Below are 15,676 nucleotides of genomic sequence, written 5' to 3' on the forward strand. Positions count from 1 at the left end.
CATTCACCTCTCTCACCACTCCATCAACATAAAAGTTAAACAACCACGGCGACATCACACATCCCTGTCTCAGCCCCACTCTCACCGGAAACCAATCACTTACTTCATTTCCTATTCTAACACATGCTTTACTACCTTTGTAGAAACTTTTCACTGCTTGCAACAACCTTCCACCAACTCCATATAACCTCATCATATTCCACATTGCTTCCCTATCAACTTTATCATATGCTTTCTCCAGATCCATAAATGCAACATACACCTCCTTACCTTTTGCTAAATATTTCTCACATATCTGCCTAACTGTAAAAATCTGATTCATACAACCCCTACCTCTTCTAAAACCACCCTGTACTTCCAAGATTGCATTCTCTGTTTTATCCTTAATCCTATTAATCATTACTCTACCATACACTTTTCCAACTACACTCAACAAACTAATACCTCTTGAATTACAACACTCATGCACATCTCCCTTACCCTTATATAGTGGTACAATACATGCACAAACCCAATCTGCTGGTACCATTGACAACACAAAACACATATTAAACAATCTCACCAACCATTCAAGTACAGTCACACCCCCTTCCTTCAACATCTCAGCTTTCACACCATCCATACCAGATGCTTTTCCTACTCTCCTTTCATCTAGTGTTCTCCTCACTTCCTGTATTGTAATCTCTCTCTCATTCTCATCTCCCATCACTGGCACCTCAACACCTGGAACAGCAATTATATCTGCCTCCCTATTATCCTCAACATTCAGCAAACTTTGAAAATATTCCGCCCACCTTTTCCTTGCCCCCTCTCCTTTTAACAACCTTCCATTTCCATCTTTCACTGTCTCTTCCATTCTTGCGCCAGCCTTCCTTACTCTCTTCACTTCTTTCCAAAACTTTTTATTCTCTTCATATGACTGACCCAGTCCCTGACCCCACCTCAGGTCAGCTGCCCTCTTTGCCTCACGTACCTTGCGCTTTACTTCCACATTTTTCTCTCTATATTTTTCATACTTCTCTATACTATTACTCTGCAGCCATTCTTCAAAAGCTCTCTTTTTCTCATCCACTTTTACCTTCACTCCTTCATTCCATCATTCACTGCCCTTCCTCATGCTGCCTCCAACAACCTTCTTGCCACATACATCACTTGCTATCCCAACAAAATTTTCTTTTGCTAACTTCCACTCCTCCTCTAAATTACCAGTTTCTCTTGCTCTCACCTCGTCATATGCCATTTTCAACATTTCCTGATATTTACTTTTTACCCCCGGTTTTATTAGCTCCTCAACCCTCACTAGCTCCCTTTTACATCCACCTACTCTATTCCCCCACTCTTTTGCTACAACTAATTTTCCTTCCACCAAAAAATGATCAGACATACCATTAGCCATACCTCTAAACACGTGCGCGTCTTTCAATCTTCTAAACATTCTTTTAGTTATCAACACATAATCCATTAATGCCCTTTCTACTACTCTTCCATTTGCCACTCTTACCCATGTACAGTATACTTATTTTTATCTTTCTTTTGAAAAAAAGCTAGCACTTATTACCATCTCTTGTTCAACACACACATCTACCAGTCTCTCACCACTCTCATTTTCACCTGGTACGCCATACTTCCCAATGACACCTTCTACCTCTCCAGCGCCCACTCTAGCATTTAAGTCACCCATGACAACTACATAATTCCTTCTACCCAGTCCTTCTACACACCTAGTTAATTCATTCCAGAACTCATTCCGCTCTTCTTCACTTTTCTCACTACCTGACCCATACGCACTGACAAACGCCCAACATTCCCTACCCAACCTAACCCTTACCCACATTAACCTAGATGATATCTCCTTCCATTCCACTACTTTACCTGTCATCCATTCACTCAGCAATAAAGCTACACCCTCTCTCGCTCTTCCCCTTTCAATCCCAGACACTCTACCAGATATTTCACCAAACATCACTTCACCCTTTCCTTTTATCTTTGTCTCACACAAGGCTAATACATCCATCCTTCTACTTCTAAACATACTTCCAATCTCACATCTTTTACTCTCTATCGTATTACATCCACGCACATTCAAGCACCCCAAAATTAGAGTGCCGGGAGCAGTCACTCTCCCCCCCCCCCAGCTCCATCTCTTTGATGATGTCTCACAGGATTTTAATACAGGAGAGGGGGTTCCCAGCCCCCTCGTCCCGTCCCTTTTAGTCGCCTCTTACGACACGCAGGGATAACGTTGGCGCTATCCTAGACAAGTCATATAACTAGAACTGTATCACACAATCACACTGATTGCTCAGCCTGCTAACGCGTGCATATGCACAAAAATTTAGCAAGGTAGCAGGGTGATTCCTCTTTAAGCGGGTGGGGTAGGTATAGTTATACCTTGCTAAAAGTCTTATGGCTAGTTTTCCAACTTTGCCGAAAGTATATTTCCTAATAAAGATCTCAATGTTTGTATTGTTAGGAAAAATACATATTATTCTTAAATTTGTCATATTTGTCCTAATGGTTGTTATCTTAGCAGTCTGTCATGATAGATGACAACATTTTATTTTTTTTAGATGATGAATTGAATTGTTATAACTGTATTCTAGTCTGAACAGATTAAAAACTTGACTAGATATTGGGAGCCTTTTTTTTTTTTAGTAACTTTTAATTGCAGCAATGCTTTTGTATTGATATTCCAATTTTGGACTTGATTATTAGCATCATGCCCCTTAGAAATTTTAGATTAAAATTAGAATTTTAGGTGATCCACACCACCAAGTAAAACATTTGCCAGAAATAATCACTAGAGTTAAGTTATATCCATAGGAATTTGCCCGGCAATTAATCAGGCATAGTGATACTTTACCTTATTAGGCGGGTAAATTCCCTCAATGTTACCGTGTTTTTTGTTTCAGCGTAATGACACTCAGGAGTTCACAACATGCTTCACTTTTGCTTGTCCTAAATTCTTGAGCCCTGTGCCTCCACCATTTGATTCAAATCTGACCAATTACCACAGAGAACCTTTCCAACAACAATTAAAGGTAAGTTTGTTTAAAGTACTACAGTAGTCTCTGACTTTGAAGGATATCTTTTTTGTTGCGTGTACTCTAAAGTCTTGGTTTCATTAGGTCCAATATATCGATCCTTTAAGTCAGTGTTTCTCAACCCTAGGGTAAATTACCCTAGTGGGGTAATGGACCCATATTTTTGGGGTAATCAAGATGTTCTGAAATTGAGTTATTCACATTCCCATAATTAATCCCATAATTGATACACAAAATCTGCAATAATTATTTTTAAATATTTAACTTAGCCGGTGAATATATATAGCTGCAACTCAGTTGCTCGACAGACAAAAAACTGTAAAAAACTCGCCAGCGATCGCTATACAGGTTGCGGGTGTGCCCATCAGCGCCAACTGTCGGCCATATACCATACTCAATGTAAACAAAGACTCAATTTCTTCTCTGTCGACGTGTCGACAAGACGTACTTTACTCGCTGTTGAAACCTGGAGTTTTTTTCCATCATCTTTGGTGAAGTACTCTATTTTGGTTTTGAGCTTTCGCTGTGCAGGGTTTTTCTTCAAATAAATCCTTGAACTCTTTTTTTGTATCGGATTCATTGTTGATGACTTAGACCGTTTTTTGGAATTTTCCCTTGACCAATTCAAAATGGCTGACCTTTCACAAGTTCCCAAGTTTAGAAAATGCAATGCTAGGGACTGTTCTAGGCGTCTTCCAAAGGCTTCTCTCGACCCTCACACTGTTTGTTCCAATTGTCGGGGTAAAACCTGTCAATTGGAAGATCGGTGTGAGGAATGCGTGGGCCTTTCGGAATTCGATTTTATCGAATTTGAGAAGTACACACGCAGGCTAGAGAGAGATAGATTTAAGGAGAAGTTCTTCTAGGTCGATAGATTTTTCCTCTCCTCATGCCCCTCAACCTATTCCTTCCCCTGTAGTGGTTGTTCCTAACCCCCCTCCTAGCACTCAGGAACCATCGATGGCTGACATGATGCGTGCTATCCATGCCTTGGGGGAGAGAGTTGAGTCCCTTGCAAGTGACCGCAATCAACTCATGGCGGATGTTAAGGAGCTAAAGTGCCAAAGTGCCGCGGGAAGTGATAAAGTGCCTAGTGAAAGTGTTGTGAACAGTGTTGCGCTTGAGGGTTCGTCTGTTCGTGCCTGTCGTCCTCCTAGTCCGGGACCTCTTGCAAGCTCCCAAGCCCAGGGGAGAAGCAATGTCGTACGACGCATAGGTTCGAGAGGCCTTGATCAGCGAACAGACGTTCCCTCCATGGTATCAGGCGTATCTCCCCAAGATCGCCCCTACCTACGTAAGACGAGAGAGCCCGTTTTTACCTCGTCGTCCGAAGGTGTTTCTCGTAAGAAACTTTGGACCAAGGTCTCACGACCTTTAAAACGTAAGTCGGTCCCTTCAGGACAAGTCCAACGTCCCGGTTGTAGCCACTGGGTCAGTTCGGACTCTTTACCGTCATCTGATGACTGCTCACCGCCTAAGAGAGGCAAAGCGGTACCGCCTCAGTCGCTAACCCCGTCTGTTGCCGCACCTGCTCCCGTAGACCCTAAATGGGCTTTGCTGCAAGACATGCAGTCCAACCTTGCGTCCTTGATGGAGGACTTTAATTCGGAGAAGGTTGCTGCTGAACCTTCTGGCCAACAACCTTCCAAGCGGTCTGTTGTGCGTCCTGTTGACGCTGAGGTTACCTTCTCGCGTCTACCAGTTGAGGTGGTTCCTCCTCCCATGCGACCCAGTGTGGGTTGCCAGCCGCACGTTGACGTTAGGCGACGCACGGAGGTGGTTGTTGACGTTCAGGACGTTCAACAACAACCATCAGAGGTGACTTGTTTTGACGCGGTGCGTCAACCTCCGCAACCCGGTATGGTGTTGACTGCACAACCCAGACGGTCTAGACAGTCTCGGGTGGACGCTGTGCGTCCTCGCACACCCATGGTTGTTGACAGTTCACAGACTGTGCAGCAGTTCCATGACGTTGCGTCCGGCTCCGTCACGCATGCACCAGTGCGACCGGACTCAGCGAGCCAGACGTTGCCCACTCCGTTGCCGTTTCCTCATCAGTTTTCAGATGAGGAACTATCTGATGAAGACATTGCTGAACCACAAGACGATCAACCTTCGGAATTGGACGAGCCTAAGCCAACTCAACCATCATTGGACTTTAGAAAAGTCATGGCTGTATTCAAGGAGTTGTTTCCGGACCACTTTGTTTCTGTGGCTCCTCGTTCTCCTCCGTCAGAGTTTGTATTAGGAGTGCCTGCTACCGCACCTGCCTTTACGAAACTCGTTCTCTCACGCTCATCCAAGAGAGCTTTGCGGCTGTTGGGAGACTGGTTAGAGTCTAAGAAGAGGTTAGGGAAGACAGCATTTGCCTTTCCCCCATCTAAACTCTCTTCTAGATCGAGCGTCTGGTATGCCACGGGAGAAGTTCTCGGCTTGGGAGTTCCTGCCTCTGCCCAGGGCGACTTCTCAAGTCTTGTAGACTCTCCCCGCCGCCTTGCCATGAGACGCTCGAAGGTTTGTTGGTCACCATCGGACCTGGACCACCTTCTTAAAGGGATATTTAGGGCTTTCGAAGTCTTTAACTTTTTAGACTGGTGCTTAGGAGCCCTGAGCAGGAAAATCTCTTCGGTAGATAAGGATATTTCCTTGCTCATTATGTCCTGCATGGACAAGGCCGTCCGTGATGGGTCCAATGAGCTTGCTGCCTCATTCACGTCCGGAGTCCTGAAGAAGCGAGAGTCTCTCTGTTCTTTCCTGTCTGCTGGAGTTACGCCATGCCAGAGATCTGAACTTCTCTTTGCTCCCCTTTCCAAGTGCCTGTTTCCTGAAGCCTTGGTAAAGGAAATTGCCGCATCGTTAGTTCAGAAGGACACCTATGATCTAGTTGCGTCCTCGGCTCGCAAAGCTCCCCCTTTGCCTACATTCTCTGCTAGACCGAGAATAGACATTCCAGCGTCTCGCTTTATTCCGCCCTTTCGTGGCAGAGCCTCCAGCAGAGGAGGTGCTCGTGCCGAAGGGAAACGAGGGAAGAGGAAAGGACCTAAGTCCTCCAAGGGCAGAGTCTGACTGCCCGCAACTTTAGACAGCAGTGGGAGCCAGACTCAAGAACTCCTGGCAAGCCTGGGAGAAGAGAGGCGCAGATCAACAATCTGTGAAGTTACTCAGAGAGGGGTACAAAATCCCTTTTGTACGCAAACCCCCTCTAGCGACGTCCCCCATCGATCTCTCTCCCAGGTACAGAGAGGAAGAAAAGAGACTAGCCCTGAAACTGGAAGTGTCTCTTTTGCTAGAGAAGGGAGCGGTGGTCAAAGTCTCGGACCTTCGATCACCGGGATTTTACAACCGTCTCTTCCTAGTTGCGAAGAAGACAGGAGGTTGGAGACCGGTGCTAGACGTCAGTGCTCTGAATGTCTTTGTCACAAAGACGAAGTTCTCCATGGAGACCACAAAGTCAGTCTTAGCAGCGGTCAGGAAGGAAGACTGGATGGTCTCGCTAGACCTAAGGGACGCCTACTTCCATATCCCCATTCACTCAGACTCCCAACCTTTTCTGAGATTCGTCTTCGAAGATGTGGTTTACCAGTTTCGGGCCCTGTGCTTTGGCCTAAGCACAGCTCCTCTCGTGTTTACGAGGCTGATGAGGAATGTAGCCAAATTCCTCCACTTATCGGACATCCGAGCCTCCCTGTACTTGGACGACTGGCTTCTCAGAGCCTCTTCCAGTCGTCGCTGTCTGAAGGACCTAAAGTGGACTCTAGATCTGACCAAGGAATTGGGACTCCTAGTCAATTTGGAAAAGTCGCAGCTGGTCCCATCCCAAACTATTCTGTATTTAGGGATGGAGATTCACAGTCTAGCTTTTCGTGCTTTTCCGTCGGCCCCCAGAATAGATCAAGCCCTGCTATCCATCCAGAAGATGCTGAAGAAGGAACGCTGCTCAGTCAGGCTGTGGATGAGTCTGGTAGGGACGCTGTCATCCCTGGAACAATTTGTATCACTAGGAAGACTACACCTCCGTCCTCTTCAATACCATCTGGCTTTTCACTGGAAAAAGGACAAGACGCTAGAGGCGGTCTCGATCCCGATTTCCGGAAAGATAAAGTCTTGTCTGACTTGGTGGAAGGACAATATCAACCTAAGAGAGGGTCTTCCCCTGGCTGTTCAGACTCCCAACCACGTTCTCTTCTCGGACGCATCGGACTTGGGCTGGGGCGCGACACTGGACGGTCGGGAATGCTCAGGCCTGTGGAACTCGAGTCAAAGGAGCATGCATATCAACTGCAAGGAGCTGTTGGCAGTTCATCTGGCCTTGAAAAGCTTCGAGTATCTCCTTCGAGGCAAAGTGGTGGAAGTAAACTCGGACAACACCACGGCCTTGGCGTACATCTCCAAACAAGGAGGTACCCACTCACTGACGTTGTACGAGATCGCAAGGGACCTGCTCATCTGGTCAAAAGGTCAAGACATCTCCCTAGTAACGAGGTTCATCCAAGGCGACTTGAACGTCATAGCAGATTGTCTCAGTCGGAAAGGGCAAGTAATTCCAACCGAATGGACCCTCCACAAGGATGTGTGCAAGAGACTTTGGGCCACTTGGGGTCAACCAACCATAGATCTCTTTGCAACCTCGCTGACCAAGAGGCTTCCAATCTATTGCTCCCCAGTCCCGGACCCAGCAGCAATACATATAGATGCCTTCCTCCTAGATTGGTCACATCTGGATCTCTACGCATTCCCACCGTTCAAGATTGTCAACAAGGTACTGCAGAAGTTCGCCTCTCACGAAGGGACAAGGTTGACGTTAGTTGCTCCCCTCTGGCCCGCGAGAGAATGGTTCACCGAGGTACTTCGATGGTTAGTAGACGTTCCCAGAAGTCTTCCTCTAAGGGTAGACCTTCTACGTCAGCCACACGTAAAGAAGGTACACCAAAGCCTCCACGCTCTTCGTCTGACTGCCTTCAGACTATCGAAAGACTGTCGAGAGCTAGAGGCTTTTCGAAGGAGGCAGCCAGTGCGATTGCTAGAGCAAGGAGAGCGTCTACCATTAGAGTCTACCAATCGAAGTGGGAAGTCTTCCAAGACTGGTGCAAGTCAATTTCTGTATCCTCGACCAGTACCTCTGTAGCTCAAATAGCTGATTTTCTCTTATACCTGAGAAAAGGACGATCCCTTTCAGCTCCCACTATCAAGGGCTACAGAAGCATGTTGGCATCGGTCTTCCGGCATAGAGGCTTAGATCTTTCCAACAATAAAGATCTGCAAGACCTCCTTAAGTCTTTTGAGACCACCAAGGAGCGTCGTTTGGCTACCCCTGGATGGAATTTAGACGTGGTACTAAGATTCCTCATGTCAGGCAGGTTTGAGCCGTTACAATCAGCCTCCCTGAAAGATCTCACTCTTAAGACTCTTTTCCTGGTATGCTTAGCCTCGGCTAAAAGAGTTAGTGAGATTCATGCCTTCAGCAAGAACATTGGATTTTCGTCTGAAAAAGCTACTTGTTCGCTGCAACTTGGTTTTCTAGCCAAAAATGAGCTGCCTTCTCGGCCTTGGCCTAAATCTTTCGATATTCCCAGCTTATCGGAGATCGTAGGCAATGAACTAGAAAGAGTCTTATGCCCTGTTAGAGCTCTTAAGTTCTATTTAAAGCGTACTAAACCTTTACGAGGCCAATCTGAAGCTTTATGGTGTTCAGTTAAGAAACCATCCTTGCCTATGTCAAAGAATGCCTTGTCATACTTTATCAGATTGTTAATACGAGAAGCTCATTCACATCTGAGTGAGGAAGACCGAGCTTTGCTTAAAGTGAAGACGCACGAAGTTAGAGCTGTAGCAACTTCCGTGGCCTTTAAGCAAAATAGATCTCTGCAAAGTATAATGGACGCAACCTATTGGAGAAGCAAGTCAGTGTTCGCGTCATTTTACTTGAAAGATGTCCAGTCTCTTTACGAGAATGCTACACACTGGGACCATTCGTAGCAGCGAGTGCAGTAGTGGGTGAGGGCTCAACCACTACAATTCCCTAATTCCATATCCTTTTAATCTGTCTCTTGAAATGTTTTTAATGTTGTTTTTATGGGTTGTCCGGAAGGCTAAGAAGCCTTTCGCATCTGATTTAGCGGGTGGTCAAAGTCATTTCTTGAGAGCGCCCAGATTAGGGGTTTGATGAGGTCCTGTTGTATGGGTTGCAGCCCTTGATACTTCAGCTCCTAGGGGTCTGTCAGCATCCTAAGAGGATCGCGAGGCTCCGTAAGGAAGACGTACTTATAAGGCAGAGTAATCGTCTAAGTCGACTTCCTTACCAGGTACCTATTTATTTTGTTTTTGTTATATTGATAACTTCTAAAATGAAATAAAAACTCTTAGCTCATAAGATGTAAACATATTTAACTGGTCTCTACCCACCACCCTGGGTGTGAATCAGCTATATATATTCACCGGCTAAGTTGAATATTTAAAAATGATATTTTAATTATAAAATAAATTTTTGAATATACTTACCCGGTGAATATATAAATTAAACGACCCTCCCTTCCTCCCCAATAGAGACGCAGTGGGATGAGAAGAAATTGAGTCTTTGTTTACATTGAGTATGGTATCTGGCCGACAGTTGGCGCTGATGGGCACACCCGCAACCTGTATAGCGATCGCTGGCGAGTTTTTTACAGTTTTTTGTCTGTCGAGCAACAGAGTTGCAGCTATATATATTCACCGGGTAAGTATATTCAAAAATTTATTTTATAATTAAAATATCATTTTATAGGAAAACTCAATAATTTTAACATTGCTGCACAATAGCGGGCTACATGATCCATACAGTAATACAGTTCATCAGGTGGCTGCAAAAAAACATCCGATGTTACCGGGTATATGTTCAATGGGGTAATTGATTAGTTGGAAATAAAATTTTAGGATAATCATTTAAAAAAGGTTGGGAAACACTGATTTAAATGATTTGGTAAACTATTGTCTTTTCAAGACTAGATTTTTTTCTCTCATTTATTTGAAAATCATTGAAATTATTTAGCTAGTTAAAAAGGAAAGTATAATCTAAGTTATTGTCTGGTAGAGCTTATTCAAAGGTTTATTTTTGGAAGAAATAAATCCTGGAGAAAGACTTGTTTTACGAAGTTGAACAGGGCACTAACGAAAGATGGAAAAATAAATTGCTGAATACATTTACATCTAGTGACAGAGAGAATAATGCAGAGAACCTGTACAACCCATGAATTTAACCATTCTATAGTCATGATTTATTAAAATGTTGTCCACTATCCCCGAGATTGTCAGTATTTCTGCTGCATTGAATAGTACAAATTTATATATCTATTATGAGTTGTTGCTCCCTCTCCTAATGGAATATTTTTATCTACCAGTATTTTGGCAATCTATTCAATCTTTTCAATTTCATCCCTGCTGCAGCCAATCTATTTCTTGATGTTCTTTTGACTTTCACTCCAGTTTGATTTCAAGGCAATTGGAATGCCCTACCTTTTTTAATACCTGGCCGTGTATCACAGTGGGTTCTCAACTCCTTTATCAGTCCCATTTTCTCTAGTTATATACGTTTTCTTGTGTCCGGATAATTCAGTACTAGGGCAATTAGTCCCCAAGACAATCCGGTACTTGAACTAAGCAAACTAGGACCAGAATATATGATAATGGATTCAGAATAAGGTATGCATACTGAATTTCTAAATATCCAGGAACAAATATGTCATTTTGCTTGTTTCATTTAGGACAAAATATATTTAGACATATTTTACCACCAGGATTTAAAATATGTTACCACCAAGATGACACATTTAGTATTACATTGAGAAGTTTTATAACCCTAGCTTTTCTACCTACAAACATGGATGCTGATACCTTTGATGCATTGGTAGTTGATAACGATATCCTTCAACCTTTTATATCCTATTTCGGAAATACATATATAGGAGGAGACATGATCCTATATTTTCAATAGGATTATGGAATGTTCTTACCCTATGTTTCAAAGGTGGATTACTATTGATAAATAGGAGAAATGTTTTCACAGTACATTGAGTAGAATAATCTCCAGCATTCATCCAAACATTTGGACACTTGCTGGAGCCCTTAAAAGTGAATATTGATTAACAAAATCAAATTACAGAACTTGAAACATGGAGAAGAAGACAGGGATTGCTACATGCGTATCCTACATCTGGTACAGAATTATGATTCACCAAAAAAATATTCTTATAAAGTTGCTTGTAATATCAAACTTTTAATTTTTTATAATATCCAAGAATTTCGTAATAAATATTGATTTTTTAACACATCTTTGATTTTATTGAACATGTTTGATAGAAACCTAATAAATACATTTGAATAACATAAATATTATTAACCCTCTTCATTTTTTCGTTGATAGAAACCTAATAGATACATATTAATAACAGATATTATTAACTTCGTTTGTTCATGACTTTCACTTCTAAATATAGATAAAATGACATGCATAGTACCGAATCATTATTATTACTAGCCAAGCTATAACCCTAGTTGGAAAAGCAAGATTATATAAGCCCAAGGGCTCCAACAGAAAAATAGCCCAGTGAGGAAAGGAAAAAAGGAAATGAATAAACGATACAAGTGTCCTAGTAATAAATTGTCATAGCACCATGTCGCCCTTGTAAAATCTCAAGAAATAAGGAAGAAAATTTACACAATGAATTAAAGACTTCTGAAATGTTTGAGAATGTCTTTACACCCGTATATAAAGTAAATGAAGTTAGTATAAATAAATCACTTCTTTAGCATATGCAGAACACAGGGTACAGGAGGTCGTCAGGTTATGAACGAGATCTTTTCTGACAATGTGTCGGAAATAAATTTTCATTGTAAGTCTGACTTGCTTTATACTGTACATAACATACTGTGCGTACATACATACATACTTTATTTGTGTATTATATACTTTTAAAAAAAAGAGGAAAAAACCCCTTACCATTCATAAATTACTGTACCATATGTAGTAGTTTACCTACACTTATACGGTACTTGTAGACTAAAAGTAATACATGTAATAATTCCTTACCTTTATTCCTGTGGTTGGCCTGCACACTGCCATCAGAAGTCTCCATTACACTTCCCATACATAATGCACAGCAATTAATAAAAGGCACAAAAATAGCCAGAAAGAAGCAGCACCGTGATCTCAAATGCGTAATGCGAACAAATATGCCAAACTAATTCTAAAGTGATATATAATACACTGCTCCATGGTGTTAGTTACTCTCCTCGTCGGAAAGTAGTTCATTTTAACAACAAACTAAACGCCGTAACTTAAAATTGAGATACAGTACGAGGATTTCTTAAGTGCCATGTGGGAGCCCATTTGTACAGTAATGGCAAATCGTCATAACTCAAGTCTTTAAACCTTGAGGCCCTCCTGTATACCATACTTGAATGTGTCACAGAAAACTTAATTAGCAGCACCGTAATCCTAAATGTGTAACGCAAACAAATATGCCGAACTAATGCCAAAATGATGTGTAATGCTCTGTTCCGTAGCGTTAGTTACTTTCCACGTCGGAAAGTAGATCATATCACCAAACTAAATGCCGTAACTCAAAATTGAGATATGGAGATTTTTTTAAGAACCTTATGGGAGATTATTCATAATGGCAAATTATCATTATTCATTTCTGTCATAATCTGAGGACATCCTGTATACCATACTTGAATGTGTCACAGAAAAATTTGGTGCCGATTGTTACTAAGAAAATTTGACGGTATACGGTAATAGGTCCACGTATGAATTGTTGCAGATTTTTAGTACACTTGCAGCTGGTCTGAATTGAGTGCTGTTTAACGAGGCGTCCATGGTAGATGATGAAGAAGTATGGCTTTAACCAGTGGGATTAACTTAGAAAAAAAACTTTAAAAGAGCAAATTGCATTGTTCATCACATTAATATCACTTTGTCCTACTAATTCTTCTCATAAAACAGCTTGTCTAAACTTGAGTGTTAGGTGCCATACAGGGAATTATTTCTTCTTTCATACAATCTTTTCTGCTTACAAATGTATCACTATTGCAATGACTAAGAGTGATAAGCTAGAACTAAGACTTCATTACTTTGAAAAATCGTACTGTATAATGCTCATTGTGAACCACTGAAATAGAAAAGACTCAAAAGTTGGTATTTTTACTATTTTTGAGTAAACATCAAGGTCTAAATCAGTTGCTCAATTATTATTGGTTTGAAAGAAAATTTCTCATAAAAGAATTAATTTTATTTATGGATATTTACTTTTTATCTGTCCTGTTCTTAACCGAGTTCATCGTTAACCCTTTTACCCCCAAAGGACGTACTGGTACGTTTCACAAAAGCCATCCCTTTACCCCCATGGACGTACCGGTATGTCCTTGCAAAAAAATGCTATAAAAATTTTTTTTTTTTCATATTTTTGATAATTTTTTGAGAAAATTCAGGCATTTTCCAAAAGAATGAGACCAACCTGACCTCTCTATGAAAAAAATTAAGGCTGTTAGAGCTATTTAAAAAATATATACTGCAAAATGTGCTGGGAAAAAAATAACCCCCTGGGGGTTAAGGGTTGGAAATTTCCAAATAGCCTGGGGGTAAAAGGGTTTATGTGGTTATTTGATCTCATTCAGAAGTTTATGTTGTGCTGCTAGTTTGTAACTTGTAAAACCTTCGATTATTCCACTGGAAACCCATACTGTTTTTTTATAGGTATTCTTGGATGAAGTTCAGCAACAGCAGCAAATCAGCGTTATGCGTTCTTACCTGAAACTCTACACCACAATGCCAATGGAGAAGATGGCCACCTTCCAGGAAATGAAAGAAGACGATTTCCGCAATGCTTTGCTGTGCTTCAAACACAAAATGCGGAACATGGTTTGGACTAAGGGAACGTCTGGGCTACAAGGAGATTTTCAGAGTGACTCTGAGGTGAGAAACAAGGGATGCTGCTATTTTGTATGGTATCAAATTCAAAGGGCTTTCAAAAATGGGTTTGTGTATTTGCATAACTATTCTTATGGGGATGTGCCCAAGTATATACAGTACCTCCATGGGTGATGCCCACCAAGTCCAAAATAGAATCGCGAGTTACAAAGTATTACTAATTTGTTGGGTTAGCTAAATAGATTTCAAGGAAGCAATTGCTTTATATAATTAATTTGATGAGTTTTTTGTATTACTTTTAAGACATATTGAGGCCCTTTGGTTCTCGTATGCCTTTCATCAGATATGGAGGCCTTTCTATGATTTTGTAGTTTATTTATAAGATCTAATGTTGTTACTGATCTTGAAGTATTTTATTTTTATTGTTCATCATTTCTCTTGTAGCTTATTTACTTCCTTATTTCTTTTCCTCACTGGGCTATTTTTCCCGGCTGGAGCCCTACGGCTTATAGCATCCTGCTTTTCCAATTAGGATTGTAGCTTAGCTAGTAATAATAATGATGATAATCAGGTTAATTGTACTTCCAAGGCATGTCAGATGAATTGTACCCCTTTACCCTTGAAATATAAAGGGTGTCTTATGGTACATTATCACCTTATGATGCAGGTGCAGATTAGACATTATTGCAAAGATCATTCTCTATTCATTAAGACTCAGAATATTTTTAATAGGATGATTTTAATTATTGCCACGTGATCTTTTACTGATGTAAGTGATACCTACTACTGTACAGCTTTAAGATCTCCTTTCTTTGCCTGTACAGAACTAAGAGATATTGTATATTAGGCTTTAGTTATTTTATTCACTAAATGCCATGCAAATATTTTATCAAGCTTTTAGGGTGTAACTTTTTCATACAGTAATCATGGACAATATTAATTTTATTGTTTTACAGGTTGATTTCTTCATTGACCGGAATATGATCCACATCGCAGATACAAAAGTTGCACAGAGGTATGGCGACTTCTTTATTAGACAGATTCACAAGCTAGAAGAGGTTAACCGATCCTTAACTAAGGTTAAAGTTTAACGGAAACTTTAGATAGCTAGATCTGCAGGTTTCAAATTGATAACATTTAGTAACAGTATAACAAATTTATATACGGTATCTAGCCTGTTGGGTTGCTAAATAAAAGGTGAAACTTGTGACATGTGTTTTATATCCTCCTGCCTATGTTTTTTCAAACTTTTATAGGGTTATTAGTGCTGCACTTATATTTTGCCTGTATATTTCATGTGTTGCACTTATATTCCATGCGCTGCACTTACGTTTCATGTGCTGCACTTGTAGTTCATGTGTTGCACTTAGATATCAAAAGCACTTACTTCATGTGCTGCACTTATATTTCAAATGCTTCACTTATATTTCAAGACCACATAGGCTAGATGGCTAATGCTGTTGGTGCACTGTAGGCATTAAACTAGTTTCTGCATTGTCCCTTTGTTCCTTAGCTACACCACCCCCTTTTTAGCCTTTTATTTTACCTCTATCCACACTTCCTTTTGATTATCTTGCTATCCTGTCTTTCATCTTTTTCTTAATATTGCAACTGCAGGAATTCCCCCCTTGTGCCAAATGGCTTCACTAGCCTTAGAACTTATATAAACGGTTAAAACTAAGATGAGAGAGGTAACGAATGTTATATCCCCCTGGAAATATAACATGAGGCC

At 41.2% G+C, this 15,676-nt stretch overlaps 1 protein-coding gene across 1 annotated transcript in view; it reads left to right on the forward strand.

The window, feature by feature from the left end:
- LOC137651171 (eukaryotic translation initiation factor 3 subunit L-like) overlaps nt 1–15,151 on the forward strand; it is a 43,722-nt gene extending 28,571 nt beyond the window's left edge. The window contains exons 8-10 of the mRNA XM_068384311.1: nt 2,913–3,041; nt 13,771–13,989; nt 14,901–15,151. Coding sequence (XP_068240412.1) covers nt 2,913–3,041; nt 13,771–13,989; nt 14,901–15,035 — 483 coding nt within the window. The 3' untranslated portion in view covers nt 15,036–15,151. The remainder of the gene's footprint in view (nt 1–2,912; nt 3,042–13,770; nt 13,990–14,900) is intronic.
- The last annotated feature ends 525 nt before the right edge of the window (nt 15,152–15,676 follow it).

The sequence above is a fragment of the Palaemon carinicauda genome, chromosome 12, assembly GCF_036898095.1.
Source record: "Palaemon carinicauda isolate YSFRI2023 chromosome 12, ASM3689809v2, whole genome shotgun sequence".
Classification (NCBI taxonomy): Eukaryota; Metazoa; Arthropoda; class Malacostraca; order Decapoda; family Palaemonidae; genus Palaemon; species Palaemon carinicauda.